Raw genomic sequence first — 17,410 nt, forward strand, 5'->3', positions numbered from 1 at the left:
CTAATCGACCTCCTCCATGTTGCTGTAGGTGGGGGCTGGGCGGTCCACAGGGGGGGCGAAGCGTTCAGGGGCTGTCCGCGTGGGGGCCACGTCGGGGGCCTGGCCAGGGCCTAGTCCCTGCAACAGAATATGAGGACAGGGGTTGGGGGCTGCCCAATATGCCGCCTGGCATCCCGGGGGTGCTGGCTTGGAGCCCTGGCACCCAAGGGAGGGCCCCAAGGCAGGCGCAGACAGCAGCGGCACTGAGACAGAGAGACGAGATCAGCCTGAACAGTCTCACTTTATTAACACTTTAAATACAGGAAGCTGCTTGGGCAGGGCTAAGCCCCAGGCCAAGGGTAGGAGCAGCAGGACAAACGGACAGACAGCTGGACGGGATACCCACCCTAAGATGCTCTGCCCCTGCAGGAGCCACAGTCCCCACCCTCTCCCCTCAGATGCACACACTAAGGCCCAAGCCCAGAGTTGGTCCCCACCACAGCGGCAGGCACGGCCTGGTGGGCAGGTAGGTAGGCCAGCTCACAGCAGCTGCCTGCAGGCGAGCTCATCTCCAGGGACTCTGGGATACCAGAGAATAGAACACGTTGAGCATGAGGGCCATCAAAGCTGCCACGGTGCCCAGAACAAAGTATCGGAGACAGCCCTCGTCTGGTGTGGTAGGGCCATGTGGCGGGGGGCCCACCCAGTCCTGGGGCCCCCAGGGACCCAGGGGCGCAGCCCCCTCGGGTACCGGCTCCTCCTCGGCCTCCAGCTCCTGCCAAATCCGGGAAGCCTACGGCGTGCGGAAACGGCCATCAGCACCCAGGGTGGGGGTGAGGGGGTAGGGGGACCCAGTGTCCCCAAGACCCCTGGCCATGACAGTCCCGCCCAACGTAACTGGCGCTAACCCCCTACATCCCAGGTCAAGTGGCAGAGAGGTGGACAGGCAGGAGCCAAGTGGGCCATTCGCAGGGTTGTCTAGATGGAGAGCACCACAGTGGGTGAATCTTGATGGCATTTTGGCCTCAAGAAGCTCCCCTATCGAAATGCAACTTCCCCACAGGGGTTGGGTGGGGGTGGGGGTGAGGGTTAGCTGGTCAGTTTTTTAGCCCAGGCTTCCCACAGAGGAGACTGGCTCATGGAGGACACAGCTGCCAACCCCAGAGTCATCTCCTGGCTCCCTCCCACCTACATCCAGATCCTGATCACTGTCGTGAGTCTGAGCATAGCGGGCTCAAGGGAGGAGAGGACAGCAAGGAGACAAGTCCAGAAAAGAGTTTCGGATGTGCCCACCAACCAGGCCTATGGCATCCCATGTCAGTAAGAGAGACAGAAGATCCTGAAGGCACAGTGGGGACAAAAGCTCACCTCAGAGAGGGTGACGGCCACATTGGCTATGGCCTGCTGGATAGGCCCTGTCCTGAGTGCACATCAGAACACAGGGACGATCACAAGTGAGGGTCTGTGGGCTAGCATGTGGGGAGCGTGCAGAGGGAAAGTTCGGAGGTGTCAGGTACAGTCTGTTCACACCACTGTACCCAGTGAAATTTGGAGCAGCTACTTGGCCCGTAGCCTATGCACACACCAATGGCAGCGTGTTGCTGTGTGTGTACCTCTGTAAGTGTTCCTGCAGCCTGGAAATCGCTCTGGCTAAGGCTTTGATGTAAGGGAACCCTGTCTGTGACTCTTAAAAATCCAAAGGTTCCAGGGGCCTAGGGCTGTAGGAGAGGAAGCTGTGCCCTACCCCCAACCATCTGTGAGTTGGGCCCCACTAGCCTGAGCAGCCTCCCCGTGCCTCACCTGGCTGGCAGCAGACTCAGCTGCAGGGCCTAGGTCTGGGTGGTGTTCAGAGTGACCTGTCCGGGGGGGCCTCTCCACAGGAGAGTTCCGCCGGCGGTAGAAGAGTACATAGGCATAACGCGTCACGACCTGGCTCTCGTCTACCGTTGTCACCGTGCTGTCATCAAACAAGCGCCAGCCTATGGCAAGGTGGGAAGAGTGTGAACATACCCTGCACCAACAACCCTACCATCTAGCCTCTGGCTGTGTGTGCCCTCACCCACGTCGCTGCGCTGGCTGCTGCGATCATTGGGCAGGCGCGCACAGGCAGTGTAGTGGCCACCGATCATGCCTCCATAGTGGTTAATGACAGCGTACAGGTCATAGCTGGGCAGCTGCTCCTCTTTCTGACCGATACAGAACTTGCTCAGGTCCAGGTTCCTGTGGTACCAGCCAGCGAGAGGTGAGACAGTCAACAGGTGCCCTGGATGCCGACCTTGGCCCCCATGCCCTGACTACAGTCACAAGAGCCTACTGCTCACCGAACAGGGAACTCCACCAAGTCATTGATCTTGTCACGCCAGATGAAACTGCGAAAGGAGAAGCGCTTGAGCTGCACGATAAGCACATTCGGCAGGCGCCACAACAACAGCTGCTTGGAGGCCTCGCGGTGTTGTTTGCACTGCGGGCAGTACCTGACAGGGGACAGAGGCGGAGTCAAGACCAAGAGACCTCCACTCTACTCTTCCCCACTACCTGCCTGCTGCCCTGTCCTCACCAAGCCTCCTCAGGTGCCAGCACCTCAGGCCGCGTAAAGAGGTTCAGACACTGGTCCAGAGTGAAGTGGCCAGCACGGGCAGCCTCACCAGCAGAGCCTGGATCCTCAGCACATTCCAGCTCCTTGGAGGCTACCAACACAAACTCCTGCAGGCGCTCATTGTTCCGCCAGACTAGAGCCAGGCTGCAGTCATCACCCAGCTCTAGTGGGGTGTCTCCTGAAAACGGGCAGGGAAGGGAATCATGCAGCTGTGGAGAGCAGCCAGCCCAACCCACGCCAGGGGTCCCTCCCACGGCCTCAGACACCTTTGTCCTCTAGCCGCTGCTCTCGGCTGGATGCATCAATTCTATAGATAAAGAACTGGGGTGTGTGGGAATTCATGGCTTCACTTGGGTGTTGGTACCCGGGCACAGCAGCTGTGAAAGAACATGATAATCAGAGCTTTCCTGTCTACCAGAGCCTAAACAAGCTTCCTCCAACCTCCCCTACCTCAGCTCCAGAGCCTTTCACCAGACTTTTACCTTCAGGCCGGGACACCCTCTCACCAGGAGGCAAGGAGCCAACTTCAATGGGCCCACTGGCCAGCATCTCAGAAGCAACTCCACTGGTGCTGGGCACAGGGCCCCGATCAGGGGATGCCCAGGCCCGGGGGACCCCTGTGTCCCCCTCAGCCACAGGGGTCACCATCTGGAGCTCCGGTGGCTGAACAGGGTCCCTGTCATTGTCCCCAGCCTCCAGGGAGCTAGTGGACAGCAGTGTGTTGCAGCCAGGGCCCTGGGACTCCAAGGCCATGCGGCCAGGCTGGAAGGGTGGCTGGAACACACTCACAGAGTACCTGGTAACAGGCAGCAAAAGCAAGTAAGAATCCAGACCAACGTGTCTGGCACCTCTGCACTCCACCCCCACCCCCCACCTACCCCACCTTAATCCAACCACTGGGCACTTACCGGGCATATCCCTCTAGCAGCTGAGCAAGACGGGCATAAGTGAGGCGTGAGGCAGGTACACTGACCAGGAAGGGGTAGCCAATGTTCTCAGGGCGGCAGAGGCCCTTATGGTCAGGCCAGTGGGTTTTCTGACAGAGCCTGGAGAGAAGGAGGAGGTAAGACTAGGGCCTTAGCCCCACCTCTACACTAGGGCTAGACCAAGGAACTGGGTATGCCAGCCCTGCCTCCCCCAGGGTCTGGTAGAGTGGGGTGGCAGGTAGAGGGCTTAAAATATATGTGCCTTTATGTGGAGAAGAGGTAGGGCAGCAAGTGGAAGGTGGAGAGGAGGGACGGGGGGAGACCACGGGAGTCCTCACTGGTTGCAGTAGCCCACACGGTAGCAACGGGTACAGCGCTTCAGCTTCTCATCCTCTGACTGCTGCTTCCGCTGGCAGGCTGCACACTTGGAGATGGGGATGCTGGGCACCTGGGGGCGCTAGGGTGGGTCGTTTGCCTCAGTGAGGCCAGGCCAGGCGGGAACGCCCCCTTCCCCCATCAGGGCCCTGTGCCACCAGGTTGGCCCCCACTCACCTGCTGCACCTCTAGCACCACCACCCGCTCCTTAGCCAACTCTGGGGGTAGGAGCTCGAAGCAGAGGAGTGTGTCGGAAGGTGACACAGTGTCCAGTGAGTGGGAGGGCAAAAACACACGGTGGAAGCGATTCTTAATCACCTGGGGACAGAGAACACACAGATCCTATGTGAGGACAAGCCCTTTCCCTGGCCCTGCCCCAAAGCACAAGATGAAGATATGACCTTGATCTTGGGTCAATGGGGGCAGGGTTGGGGATTGTGGCCCAAAAGAAGTATATGCCTCTGCTGGCTCCAGCCTCAGTGCCCAATGGAATAAGGAGCCTGGTGCATCACAGAGCATGAAAAGACCGGGACTGGGGCAGCTATCAACCATACCAGCTCTCCACACCAAGGGCCTCTACCTGGCTGTCAGCCAGTGGGCCCTGTTGAGACTGCACCATGGTTACTAAGAAGGGGCCACATTCAAGGAGGCATCTCCCTACCTCTACCCCCGAGGTAAAGGACACTACCAGGCAGCAGGCTAGGAACTTTTGGGGAAAACCGGCACACAGATCTGGGAAAACAGGAGGGAAAAGCAGAAGGGATGGAGAACGTCTATAGCTGGTGGATGGCTAGTCCTGCAGCTCAAGCTCCTTGTCTGAAGAAGGAAGAGCAGCTGGGGGCCAACAACAAAAGGGGGAATAAATCCAGATGATGGCTGGGAATTGAGGACACCTCAGTTACATAGCCCAAATGCCTGGTTTCAACCGTGTCTCAACCAATAGCACCCCACCTGTCTCTGTGCAGTCACATGCACGTTTGTGTGTACACATACAGATGCTAATGATTGTACACACGTATCTGCGTGCTGCAAACACAGACATCTGTCCATGCGCGTAAGAGCCTTGGAAAGACAGACACACCTCAGCCAGACGCAGGTTCTCAGGCTTCACGTGGACACTCTGAGACAGGGAGTCCAACACTTCACTTGCACTGGAGTTCTCCTTGCTGATGCTCACCAGAAACTGTGATGACAAGAGTATAGAATCCATGGTGGGAGGTAGGCCAGGGTCTCTGCGAAAGCCCAGCAATACGGGCTTACTTCTCACCTTGACGGGTTTGCTGTGGGGCTCCCGGGCAAAATAGAAGATGGGGAGAACCTTTTGCTTCTGTGGCAAGGGCACCGGCAGGTACAGGAACGGGTCAAAAGTGATGGAGACCTGCAAATGTACAGTTGCCACTGGGTGGCCACAGAGGGAGTGGGGGGCAGGATGCTTGGGCCCTGAGAGCCCAACCCACGCCCTTGGATGGCTCTCAGGGTCTCACAGCCAACCAGCAAATTCTCAGGCTTGACAACACTAGATGGACCAGGAGAACCATTAGGAGAGAACAATCCCTGTTTCTGGTAGTTGAGGCCTTCCTCAGCCAAGCCGCTTTAACCATCTGCCTCTCATTTGCACACCTTGTGTCTTTCCAATCTTACCCATCCTCACCCCAACTTACATCACCCAAACATCACTTTTACCTCGATCAGGAAGCCTACCAAGCCTGACCTGTGCAGCCCACACAGGGCCTAAGGCCTCCCCCTCACCTTCTTTGCCCAAATCTTGCCCTGCAACACCTAAAGATGCACATGCCTCTGACCCCATTCTGACCAGGCTAGCTAGGACAAGCTTGGGGTGTCTTTCTAGGAGAATCCGTCACACCTTTGCACACACGGGGCACACCAGCTTCGACTTGTACTGTCCCTGAAATAGGTCTACGATGAAAGAGTCATTCCTCATCTTGTGCCGCTGCCAGGCTTCCTCAGCTACCACCTGAGGAGCAGAGTGGTGAGAACCGAGGAGACCTGGGGACGGGGACGTGCCTGAGACATGCCCACCTCCGCCCCCAACTCTGACCTCATCAGGTCGCCCATCTGAGTCCACGGTCTCCGTGTACGGCTTATTCTGAATACGGTTCAAGTCCTCGTGCAGCCCATCCAGCAGGAAAGCCATGAACTCCTGGGCATCATGCTGTGCATAGCCCGTGAACTGGCTGGCCTTGCTCGCCACAATGGCCTGGAAGCAGGGGCAGGATGTGAGCATGGAGCCCCAGCGCCCACCATGTACCCAGCTGGCTGGCCCTTCCCACCCTCTCCAGCCAAGGGTAGGAGTGGCCACAGATCACCTTCAACTTGGAGGGCTGGAAGGCATGGTGGGTTCCCTTCCACAGCGCCCGGAGCAGCACAGCAAAGCCGATGGCCAGACGCCCACCAGTCCCCAGTGGGTTGTTGTAGTTGATCTCGGCCTCAAAGGAGCGGTCTAGGGACAGCAACGAAGGAGAGCTGTGAGCAAGGGAAGATATCCCCCATCCCCGGGGCTCTAAGCCCCCGTTCTCACCGTGGAAGAAGTCCCGCAGCTCCCGAGTATTGGACAGAGACTGGATGACGCTGTTCATGAAACAGGTGTTGCCTAGATTGACAAGGCCAGTGAAGCCCGGCAGACACACCTTCTTCTCTTCCTCCTCCTCTTCCTCCACGCTATCTCCACTCACCGGGCTATGGGGCATTGGAGGCACCATACATGTGGGCTTGGGCTGTGGGAGCAAGAGGAGCATGAGAGAGCAGCCCTGGGCTCTCCAGCCTTCATCCTCGGCCCTCCCCACCAAGGATTCTCACCGATGCCAGGTGTGGCTCTGGCTTTGGGGCTACATGCTCCATGGGGGTGCGGGCTGCCACACCATCTAGGCCTGTGTCCTCAGATCGAGCCTTGGGTTTCTCCTTCTCCACAGCTCGGGCTTCCTCCTGGCCTGTCAGGGGGTGGGAGGTACCTCCCGGCGGGGTTGAATCCAGAGGGGTTGGACCTGTCGGCACGGCTACCTTTGCACCACCCACTGCACCTTAAAAAGGGGGAATGGTGGGGCTGGTGGTTAGCAGCATGTGGCACGGGGTGGGGGTCTGGGTCATGAGGACTGGGCAATGAAGGGAGCTCGTGTGCAGACCTCGTGCAGCTGGGGCCTCCAGGCCCCCCCAGCGCTGACTCTGCCGCTTGCGGAGGCAGATGTCGATGCGAGAGGCCGTGAAGCAGAAGGTGCACTGCTCTGGCTCGATCAGGTTCCTGCAGGAAGAGGCTAAACTCAGAAACTTAGGTGGAGGGGATGCAGGGCTAGATAGGTCAGGGGGATGGAGCCCAGGGTGGGACTTGCACAGTGGCGGGGCCGGGCACCACCCACCTGAGCTTCACCTGCCAACGGAAGATGGTGTGGGGCCCACAGCCCGGGTGCAGTCTCAGGAAGTTTCTGTCCCTGTAGAGGCAGAGCAGGGGCAGAGGGCAGCAGAAAGAACATGAGATGCACTGTCCTGCCTGAAGCACACTGTCTGCCCTATGTGTCTGCCCACCCACCCACCTGGTCTGGAAGATAAGCGTGAAGTCCTGCTCGCGGAAAAGCACTCGAGATGTGTCCCTGCAGATTTCCTTCACGTACACGTGCACCACCACTGAGTCCGGCCCCTTCTCATATGAGTCATTCTTGACAAATGCCAGGTTCACCATGGACTTGGGCTCTATGTTGAGACCACATCTCAGCACCACCCAGCACAGGTTCCAGCCCGTTCCTATTCTACTTCCTACCCACCCACCAACCTTGCAACCCAAACTAGAGCTCTGCCTGCCCACCTCCAGCCCCACCTTTACCATCCACCAAGGCTGCAGCATCTAATGCCAATGCCTTCTCCTCTTTGGAACGATCATCTTTCTCAGAGTCTCTGCTCCGGGCCATGACTGGGGACACTGGGTCATTCCTGGGGACTACTGCCTTCTTTCCTGTCAAAAGTGCTAGATTCTCCTCTGAGCCCAGGAGGCAGGTCTGGGGGTTCAGTGGTGGTACACGGAGCTGTTCCTCAGCCTCAGCCTGTTCATGGCGAGATTGTGGGCAGGATCAGCCCTGGGTCTGGCAGGCGGCCCCCCCACTGCAGTCCACACCCTTCCCCCTCACCTCCCAACTCCCAAGCAGGCACCCCACTCTCACCTGGGTGGCCGGCTCAGCCAGGAATTGGGGGGCATCACCCCGGGGTCCAGGGCCATCTCTGGACCCTTCCCCCTCCGGCCCTCTGTGGAGATGCACGGCCCTCTTGGCACTGGGCCCTGCTTGGGCCCCAGGGCCAGCCCCTGCGCCTACCTCACCACGGCCCTGGGCCCGCTTCTGGTTCCGGGCCTCCTGCTTAGCCCGGCGGGGCTCAGGGCCTGGCTCCAGGGCAACAGGAGACGGCTCCTGCCCATTCTCCTGGCACCGCAGCCCTGGCGCCAACTCCTGGGTCCCAAGAGGTTTCTTCTGCCAAAGATACAGCAATCAGGCCCTGTTAACTACACTGAGTATCCCTACCCTACTCTGCTCTGGAACTTACCAGGAGAGAGGGCCACGTGAGCAGAGGCACCTTCTTGGGCAGTGACAGCTGCAGGAGGCCACCTTTGCGAGCCTGCACTTTGGTGCAAGAGCTTTCTATCTCAGCATAGAAAACACCACCCCACTGCCGACCACCTGGCAACAGAGTGGGAGGAGTGAGCTGGGGTAGGGGATATCAAAGGATTCAAGTATACTGCTGGGCTCAAAGCATATGGACATACCTGGAAGCCGCACCACACAGTCTGTGTCTGTGAAAGCAGCATCTACCTCCTCCAGCCGCAGGGGACGGGCTCCCACACGCAGCTTGACAAACACCTCATCAGCACTCTGCCTCCAATCAAGCAACAACTCTACAGAGACAGTGTCAAAAAGATTGTGAAGGTCTCCATGAAATTTTGATGGGAGTAAGCAGGTACCAGACACCCAGCCCTAATGCAACTGCTCTAGATAAGGGCTATATCCCCAGTGCCCCCTCCTCTCCCCTAGCACTCTATCATCCAAAAGGCTTATTCATTACTCACCCTCTTTGGTCGGCTCCTCCTGAGTGAATACTGACCCTGACAACAAAGGAAAGAACAGGGAAAGGATGATGGACAAGCAGCCTCCAAGACTATAACATCCCACCAAACACCATCTTTAGGACTTCAGCCAAGTACCCCAACTTCAAAACTGAGGCTCTACCCAGCCTGCCATTGGTCCTTCTCTCAGCATCAGACCAGGATGGAAGGAACAGCAAAAAAGTCATCTCCCAGTCCCCAATCTGTATGCTCAACAGGAAGGGAGGAGGGGAAGGCCACAAGCACTCTGGGAATGCCACTACCACCTCTCCTAGGATCTCCATCCTTGTTCTCCTGGTTTGCTCGATCCTTCTGCTTCTTCTTACTGGTGGCCTCCTCCAGTCCTGGGGGCCCTCTCCTTGGGCCTGTGGTGCTGGCCCCACCAGACATCTTGAGCCGCTTGGGTGACAGCCAGAGTGCCCCGGGGTCGGCAACGGTGTCTGGGTCAGGGCTACGGCGCTTTCTTCCTGGCCCAGCTATCTTGGCAACTCTTTGTGGACAAATTCTCCAGCAAGGAACTGACAGCCTAACGAGAAGGGGACAAGTGATCACTACCAAGGCCCAAAATTTGCTCCTTGGTTACACCCAGGGCTCAGCAACCTGGGACACTTCTAAACCTATGGAGCAATATCTCTCTACTACCTGATGTAGCCCTGGATACTCTCAGACTATTCCTAAGGTGGAATAAATAATGCAAGTAGAAGCAACCACTTCTGGCTGAGCCTCCTAGATGCCTGCCATACAGACCCACAAAGAGAGAACCCTCACTGAGGAGGTGTCAGGTCAAGGCAGCCATGGCCTGGGACCAGAGGCTCCTCCAATCTGGAGAGGAGCCATAGCTCCAGCCCACAGGGCTGGCACACTGAGCAGGGTGCTGCTCACTTTTCCTTCACTCTCACTGGCTGCTTAGTCACCACCCGAGAAGTAGGAGGAAGGCAAGAAAGGAGGAGACAGACAATTAAACAGCAGGAGGACCAGGCTCTGTGGCTGAAAACAGGCCCAGCCCAGGTGCTACCACTGCCCAGGCATCATCTTGAGGTCAAGGAGCCCCACCTGCCACCTGCCAGTTCCCACCCTCCTCTGAACCTGCTTCTGTGCACTGCTTGGTTTTTGTTTTTGTTTTTGTTTTCTTACATCTGGAGAGATTCCCCTCTCCAGCTGCTCTCCTATGCAAAGAGGGGCCTGCAAAAGCTAAGGTGAAAAGGGTATTCAGATGTCACATTTCCCTTTCAGCAGCATCTCTGCCTCAGGGTGGGCATGCAGTCTGAGACTGAAACAGACATTATCCCCTTCCTTCCCACGTCCACCCCCTCATCAGCTCTTAGCCAGTTTCCCACAGACCCACCAGTGGATTCTGGGCTGTTTCTCCATCCAAAATAAAGTTCTCAAAATTGAGATAAGGGTGGGGATGAACGAACCATAGATCCAGGACCCCTGGCAGCCTCAAGCATGGCCTGAGACAGTAGCAGGACAGAGAGTGACTAGTCTGTGTTCCCCCGAGTGTGAGTGTGTGGGAGTGGGGAGCGGAAGTTTGGCGGGGGACGGGGGGATTCTTCTACGGGTCAGATGTGGGACTGGAGGTCTGGATCTTCAGTGACGACAGGTCCAGAATCGAGGGGTGGACATCTGCTACCTCTTTGCTCCCAGGCCCCAGCTGAAGGTCGCGTCCCTACCCTCTCCTCCTGGGACGCTGAGGAGGGAAAGGGGCTGCCTAGAGACCCAAGGTGGCCAAATAGGGCCGCGCGGGGTTACTGACCACAGACCAGCGCCCCGGCCGGGCTGCGACCCAGCTCCAGCCTCCGAACCCTGGGCCCGCCACCACCTCCTCCAGGAAGCCGCCCTCGCTCGCCGCCAGCCCTCTTCGAGACGGCAGGCCGGCCACAGGCTTTAGTGTAACGGCCCCGCCTGCATCAGTGGGCCCGGCACGCCGCAGGGCTCGAGGGGTGGAGACTGGTACGGCCCGTGACCTTGAACAGGTCGCCCTAGGCCCGCGTCTCGGCCTCCCCGCTCCAGCGAGACAGGCGAGCAGCGACCAGCCCCACTCACCGAGCTAGGCCGCTGCAGCCAGCCCTCTTCGGGCCCTGGCAACCCGCTCTCGATTCCGGTTCCGGCGTCAGGTCGGTTCCGGTTCCGGCGCGCCCCTCCCCCGTCCCGGCGCCGCCGCCACGACCGCCTCAGCTGCTTGTTTTGTTTCCACTTCCAGTTACGGCCGCGGGTGCCTGAACGCAGAGCTGGTGACGCACTTCCGGCGGGAGCAGCTCCGGGGCGGGCCGAACGGAGGAGGCGGGGCTCCGGTGCTTTGGCCTCGGTGGGGCCCTGCTGGTGGCAGCTTCTAGGTTCCGCCCAGAGACTCGGCCCTCCCCAAATCAGAGTCGGTCACACAGGGGGGATTCACACTGGTTTATTGGGGGCCTTGCCAGGCTGGGGACTATTCCATGCACAGGCAGTAATAAGTGCGGGGCGAGGCTGGGGACTGGGGTAGGCCTTGGGTAGGGGTCACTGGCAGGTGTTGTAGATCTGGACCTGCAAGTTGATGGCTTGAAGCACACTGCGCATCCTGGCCTCCAGCCCGTCCAGCTGAGCCGCTTTGCCCTCCAGCGCCCGCTCGTTCTCCTCATAAGTGCCTTCCAGCTCTAGGAGAGACAGGTCTCAGATGAAGGGTCCTTCTCCCAGAGTCCCACATCTCTGGCGTCCCATCCTCACCTTGCAGCCGCTGCAGCTTGTCTTGAGCAGCCTGCAACAAGCCGCGAGCCTCATTCCGCAGTTGTTCTGCCCGTGCCTGTGCAGCCAGCACACCCTGGGCCTTGCGCTCAGCCAGGGCCCTCACTGTCTGGTACTGGTCACCTAGTGGGCCCTTCAGCAGCTGCAAATATAGAGGTCCGGGGCAGGGTGGTGGCCCAGTGGAGGCCCAGCCTCTACCCCCACCCCTTCCAACTGGCTCTGCCTCAACCCACCTGTTCAGCTTCCCGGGCACGACCCTGGGCACTGCCCGCTGTTTCTTCAGCGCTAGAGGCTGCCAGGCTATTCCCTGCTCGCTTCAATTTCAGAGCCTCCAGGAGACCATCCAATTGCTGAGCTCGCTCACTTGCAGCGCTCAATGCCTTCTCTGTACCTGCCATCCTCTCCTGCACCTGCCACGGGTGGGCCTAGGGTTAAACAGGTTTATGCAGCATGCTCACAACCTTGCCCCACTGATGTCCCAGGGAGACCACACCTGGTGCAGGGTCTGCTCTGTGTCCTGTGTGTCAACCACTGCCCCCTGGATGGCGCCCTGAGCAGCACCCTGTGCCCGCTGGGCCTCCTCCAGCGCTGCCTGTACTGTCTCTGCCTTCTGTTTCTCACCCTCAGCCCGGCTCCTGGAGAAGAGAGGGAATCAGGACCTGCAAGTATCAGAACTAGGTGTCAAGGATGGGGTCCAAGGTTGGGGTCAGACCGTGCCCGCTGTGCATCCTTCAGTAGCTGCTCTGCCCGATGCACGTCTCCCACAGTACGCGCCAGGATCGTGTCCACATCTGCCAGGCTCCGGACCCGCTCTGCAATCTCGCCCGCCAAGTGCCGGATCTGCTCAGGTGACGCTGGGATGGAGAGCTCTAGCACCCGTGTGGCCACCATCTCAATGCTGTCAGGATCAGCCCCCTCCTCTATGGGGACACAGGCAAGGGCTTAAGGACACAGATTCCCCAGCACGGGCATGGGGACACAGTCTTGGGGTATGGACTCAGGGACCACACATCGGGTATGGATTTGCTAATAGGCATAAGGATGTAACCACAATGACAGGGACTATACATGGGACATAGATTCAGGGTCGTGGACTTGGGGACTACATATGGGCACGGGCTTAGGGTCCAGACACCCTGAGCCCTTGCCCATCTGTGGTCACAAACACAGGTACAGTGCAGGCCCTGACCCAAGTATGAACACAGACACGGGGGAAACACCACATGGCCTGGGCCACAAGGGAGGCTCACGGCTGAGGAAGTCCTTCACACTCTGGATAAGTTCCCGCAGTTCCTGGTTGGCCTGTTCCACCTGTCCCCTGGAAGCATTAGCCTTGTCCAGGGCTGCCTGGGCCCGCTGCTGTGCCTCGCCTGCCTGCCGACGGGTCTCAGCTACCTGGCTGAGGATGCCACCACCTTCTGCCAATGCCCGCTGCAGTTCTGCCTGTGTGTGGCGGGCCCGACCCAGCGCCAGATCCGCCATGGCTGCTGCCCCACTGCAGCTGAGGCCCCCACAACGGGGCTGCCCATCCTCGTCCCGACAGCCGGCACCCCCACAAGGGCTCGTAGCACAGGGTGCATCTCCCGGGGACCCACACACCTGCCAAGCACAGAACAAGTCAGGGTCTGGGGGAAGGAACAGCCACACCCATATGTCCCACCCGACACTTGTGCCTCACCAGTTCATTTATGCCTGTCAGACTCAGGGCATGGGTACGGGCAGAGAGCTCTCCCAGTGCCTGCTGGTTGGCCATGTGCTTGCGGTTGAAGTCCTTCTTTCGGGCACCCATCAGCACCTCTGTCCGGTGCCGTGTGCCTGCTGAGTTGCTCACAGGGCTGGGCACCATCAGGGCTGACATGTTGGCACGACGTTCTGCCTCTGCAGACAGTCTGTGGGCATGGCGGATGCTGTCATAGGCACCTAAGTCGGGCAGAGGCAGGCACTCAGCTGAAGATCAACCCTGATCCACCCGCCTAGTTGGCCAACAACTCACCCAGGAAGTTTGAATGCTTGAGCAGGTCCAGATGCTGGTCAAGCTGCCGCAGTGTGAGATTAAGTGCAAGCCCGTCTCGCTCTAGACTGCTTAGTGCATGGTTGGCATTGAAATTCTTGTCCTGCACATCTGTGAGCTCTGCTTCCAGCTGGGTCAGGTGCTCAGTGGCCTCCCCAATTTCACGCCTGCATGGGGTGATGAGGAGATATTATTTATAGAGACTTCAGCCCTAATGCATCGGGCCTCTGCCCCATCCCACCATGTATCCTCAGGCCCATCCGCACCGCAACTCCTCTGTGGCCTCCACGAGCTGTGCAGTGGAGGCAGCTGAGGCATTACGGGCACCGACAATCCCCTGCACAGTGCCCAGCTTCTCCTGCATGTGCCAGAAGCTGCTCTCAAAGGCACCCAGCACACCCGTCTGCTGCAGCTCCTGCGCCCACTGCTCCAGGCGCCGTGTACGAGCAGCCAGGTCCTGTACCACACGGTCCCAGTCCCCGAAGCACGCGTGGCAGGGGTGGCAGGCAGGAAAGACGCCTGAGAAGCCACGGGCACACTGGTCACAGCGCACGCCAGACATGCCCAGGCGGCAGCTGCAGTGACCTGTGGAACGGTGACACTGAGGTGTGTCTATCCCACGAGGGTCACAATCACAGGCTGCAGGAAAAGGGAAGATCACAGAGTTAGGGCGCCAGTGGGGCATCCTTGGAAGTCCCCCATCCACCCTGGCCCCACGAGCCCCCTTACCGCGGCACTGCAACCCAGGGTCTCCCCAGTGGAGCTCCTGGCACTCAGAACAGGTTCGCCCACCGAAGCCAGCACGGCAGTGGCACTGTCCTGTGAACTAGAGTGGGAACAGGGCAGAGGTCAGTCAGAGGCTGAACACTCAAGACGTGAGGCAGGCAGCTGGCCCCATCTCCCCAGGGATCCACAGGAAGGTACCATACCTCATTGCAGGTGGGGCCTCTGGCTCGGCTTGGGTGGCAGGCACAGGGCTGGCAGCCATGGCCACTGGTAAGGTTCCAGAAGTTGGGGGCACAGCGGTCACAGCTAGGGCCCTGGACATTGGGGAGGCATGGGCACTGCCCACTGCTTGGGTCACAGTTGCACCGGTCAGTGGATGGGCACTGCTGGGGATCTGTGCCCAGCAGGTTGCAGGTGCAGCCTATGCCAGCCAAGATGAGCACACTGGTTAAGGAGAGCTGGAGCAGGGAGCCCCACCTCAGCCACCCCCTCCATACCCACACTCACGGTGACAGCTCTGTCGGGCAGCCTGCCCATGGAAGCCAGGCTTGCAGTGGGCACAGTGCGGCCCCTCTGTGTGGTGTAAGCAGCGCAGGCATTGCCCCGAGTGGGAGTCACAGGCATCAGGGTCCGTGGGGTCAATGTTACCACTGCATTCGCATGGTTGGCACTGGCCGCCTGGCCTTGATGGGTCCCCAAAGTGCCCAGGGGCACAAGCTTCACACCGCAGCCCTGCCCACAGTCGGGGGAAGGCATGAGTGCTCAGCCCAGCTGCCCCACCCTGATCCCACGCCTGCACCTTACCCACTCACCTGTGTAGCCTGCCCTGCAGTGGCACACGATCTGCTGGGAGTACCCATCCCGATGGCAAGAAGTAGCAAAGTGCCGCCGGCTCCCGGGGCCTTCAGGGCAGGGACAGGGCCGGCACTGGCCCCCATATGGCAGCCGTGGGTCCCCGTGGAAGCCAGCAATGCACCTTCAGGGAGAAGGAGGAAGAGCTGTGTCATCCCTGAGCAGCCCGCCCACCCACCAGCTCACTCATAGCTGCTTCAGGCTCACCTTTCACAGTGCTCACCCGCTGTGTGGTCACGGCATCCCAGGCAAGCGCCTGTGTGGGGGTCACATTCGTCTGCATGCCCATTGCAGACACACGGCCGGCAGTTAGGGAATCCCCACTGGCCACGCTGGCAGTGGTCGCAGCGAAGCCCAAATGCACCAGTTTGGCAGGGGCATTGCCCATTGGTTGCTTCACACAGGCCGCTGAGTGCCCCCTCAGGGCTGCACTGGCAGGCTGGGGGCAAGGCAGAGGCTGAGCCAGGGAGAGGGTTTGAGGGGAGTTTGGGTGAGGTCACGGTAGAAGGTCAGGGAATGGAAGAGAACTGCAAGTGACCAGGGCTGAGAGTATGGGGTCCAAAGCAGAGTTGGAAGAAGGAAGAAGCAGAGCCAGAGGAAGGAGGGAGAACAGTAGTGGCAGCGGGGCAGAGGTGGGGGCAGTGTGTGGAGAGAACAGGAGAGAAAAAGGGGCAGGTGATACCTTGACAGCCTGTGGGGCCAAAGCCATAGTAGCCAGGGGCACAGAGGTCACAGCGGCGCCCAACCACTGCAGGTTTGCACAGGCACTGACCACCATGGGGGTTGCACTCAGAACTCAGTGAGCCCTGGGGGTCACACTGACAGGCTGTGGGGAGAGGGGACAGGGCAGGTCAAGCTGAGCCCACACACCTCCGCCCCACCAGCCAAACCACAGGCACTCACGCAGGGCTCCGTTGTAGACCAGTGTGGACAGGCTGATGAGGAGGGGGGCGCAGGCCTCAGAGGGAAGGGTCTTGCTGGGCACCAGACCCTCCTCATGGCAGCGGTAGTGTTCAAAGGTGGCACGGCGCTCCAGAGAAGCCGCATCACCCCCACTAAACATCTCCAGCACCAGGACACGGGGCAGCAGCACCAGCTTAAGAGATGAGCAAGGAAGAATGAAGTTCAGACCCAGGACCATGTTGGAACTGCCAGGACACTAAGCTTATCACTGCCACAGACCTGCCTCTTCTGTCACAGACCCCTTCTATACAGTCACCACTTCAGGACCCATCCCACAGGCCCTGCCATCTTGGTTGGTGTGGGAAGAGGGAACTATTCACCGAGTCAATGAGTAGGCTGGGTCCAGAATAGGGGGCCTCAGGCTGGGCACCTCCTCCTGTTCGCACCAGCTTGAGATGCAGCTTGTAGGAGATGCCGGACTCAAGGCAGACAGGTCTGGGAAACACCATGTACCTGAAGTAGGCGAGGACAGGTATGGGGTCACCCAGGGTTCCTGTATCAATCATCTTGGGCCTCCCCACCCCACACACAGCAACCAAATCATTGGCCAAGAAAGATACTAGGGCTGGGCCAGGCCAAAAACAGCTGGACAGCCTGACGGAGAATCTCTACAGAAGATTCCCATAAATGTGCCTTCACTGGGATCATCACCTGTGCAGACAGTCTTGCTGAGAACACTCCATACAGCCTTGCAACCCCAGAGCATTTCCCTGGCACAAATGCTTGCCAATTTTCCCTCAATGCCCTTTTTACGCTTCCTCCAACCTCGACCTCCAGCCTCCAGTCACGGCTCCTCTTCACCAAGACTGCATCACCTCCCCTCACCCCAGGTCATTCCCATCAGCCTGCAAACCCATGCTAGGGTTCTTTTATCCCCCCTGAAAAAAATCTTTGCTCAAGATTCGAGTCTCTCCCTAGCTGCTGCTTTGTCTTTGCTCTCCTGACCAACAAAACCCTTAAATTTAACTGTAGTCACTGCCTCCACTGTCTAGCCTCCCACTCCAGGGGAGCTTTTGCCCCCTCCAGCATGCCATAGAGTCAGCCTGTCCCAAGGTCACAAGTGACCTCCACTTAGCCAAACCCAGCGGCCACTCCTCTATTCTTATCTGCTCCAGCATCCAGCAACTTGCAGTGAGGTCAGTGCGCCTTCCTTCCTGAGACGC

The 17,410-nt window shown here is 59.1% G+C and overlaps 2 protein-coding genes across 2 annotated transcripts in view; both read right to left on the reverse strand.

Moving 5' to 3' along the window:
* Positions 1-11,073, reverse strand: USP19 (ubiquitin specific peptidase 19). The gene is made up of 27 exons (XM_007446185.1): positions 11,021-11,073; positions 9,235-9,500; positions 8,939-8,974; positions 8,639-8,812; positions 8,419-8,552; positions 8,043-8,345; positions 7,709-7,925; positions 7,422-7,578; positions 7,248-7,319; positions 7,017-7,132; positions 6,694-6,914; positions 6,416-6,611; positions 6,204-6,337; positions 5,936-6,094; positions 5,741-5,851; positions 5,144-5,254; positions 4,958-5,059; positions 4,054-4,194; positions 3,840-3,958; positions 3,484-3,621; positions 3,058-3,371; positions 2,842-2,952; positions 2,537-2,753; positions 2,301-2,453; positions 2,039-2,199; positions 1,780-1,958; positions 1-117 (listed from the first exon to the last, which is right to left on the reverse strand). Exons 2-27 carry the CDS (start codon positions 9,362-9,364, stop codon positions 1-3), a joined length of 4,023 nt encoding a protein of 1,340 aa, XP_007446247.1. The 5' UTR covers positions 9,365-9,500; positions 11,021-11,073.
* Positions 11,074-11,359: 286 nt separating this feature from the next.
* Positions 11,360-17,410, reverse strand: part of LAMB2 (laminin subunit beta 2) — a 12,003-nt gene continuing 5,952 nt past the window's right edge. The window contains exons 17-33 of the mRNA XM_007446186.1: positions 16,568-16,700; positions 16,188-16,380; positions 15,967-16,110; positions 15,492-15,723; positions 15,245-15,408; positions 14,940-15,164; positions 14,636-14,853; positions 14,436-14,532; positions 13,973-14,345; positions 13,689-13,873; positions 13,374-13,615; positions 12,946-13,294; positions 12,408-12,615; positions 12,189-12,330; positions 11,929-12,105; positions 11,678-11,837; positions 11,360-11,607 (exon numbers count right to left, since the gene is read on the reverse strand). Coding sequence (XP_007446248.1) covers positions 11,471-11,607; positions 11,678-11,837; positions 11,929-12,105; positions 12,189-12,330; positions 12,408-12,615; positions 12,946-13,294; positions 13,374-13,615; positions 13,689-13,873; positions 13,973-14,345; positions 14,436-14,532; positions 14,636-14,853; positions 14,940-15,164; positions 15,245-15,408; positions 15,492-15,723; positions 15,967-16,110; positions 16,188-16,380; positions 16,568-16,700 — 3,379 coding nt within the window. The 3' untranslated portion in view covers positions 11,360-11,470. The remainder of the gene's footprint in view (positions 11,608-11,677; positions 11,838-11,928; positions 12,106-12,188; positions 12,331-12,407; positions 12,616-12,945; positions 13,295-13,373; positions 13,616-13,688; positions 13,874-13,972; positions 14,346-14,435; positions 14,533-14,635; positions 14,854-14,939; positions 15,165-15,244; positions 15,409-15,491; positions 15,724-15,966; positions 16,111-16,187; positions 16,381-16,567; positions 16,701-17,410) is intronic.

The sequence above is a fragment of the Lipotes vexillifer genome, unplaced genomic scaffold, assembly GCF_000442215.2.
Source record: "Lipotes vexillifer unplaced genomic scaffold, Lipotes_vexillifer_v1.1 scaffold491, whole genome shotgun sequence".
Classification (NCBI taxonomy): domain Eukaryota; kingdom Metazoa; phylum Chordata; class Mammalia; order Artiodactyla; family Lipotidae; genus Lipotes; species Lipotes vexillifer.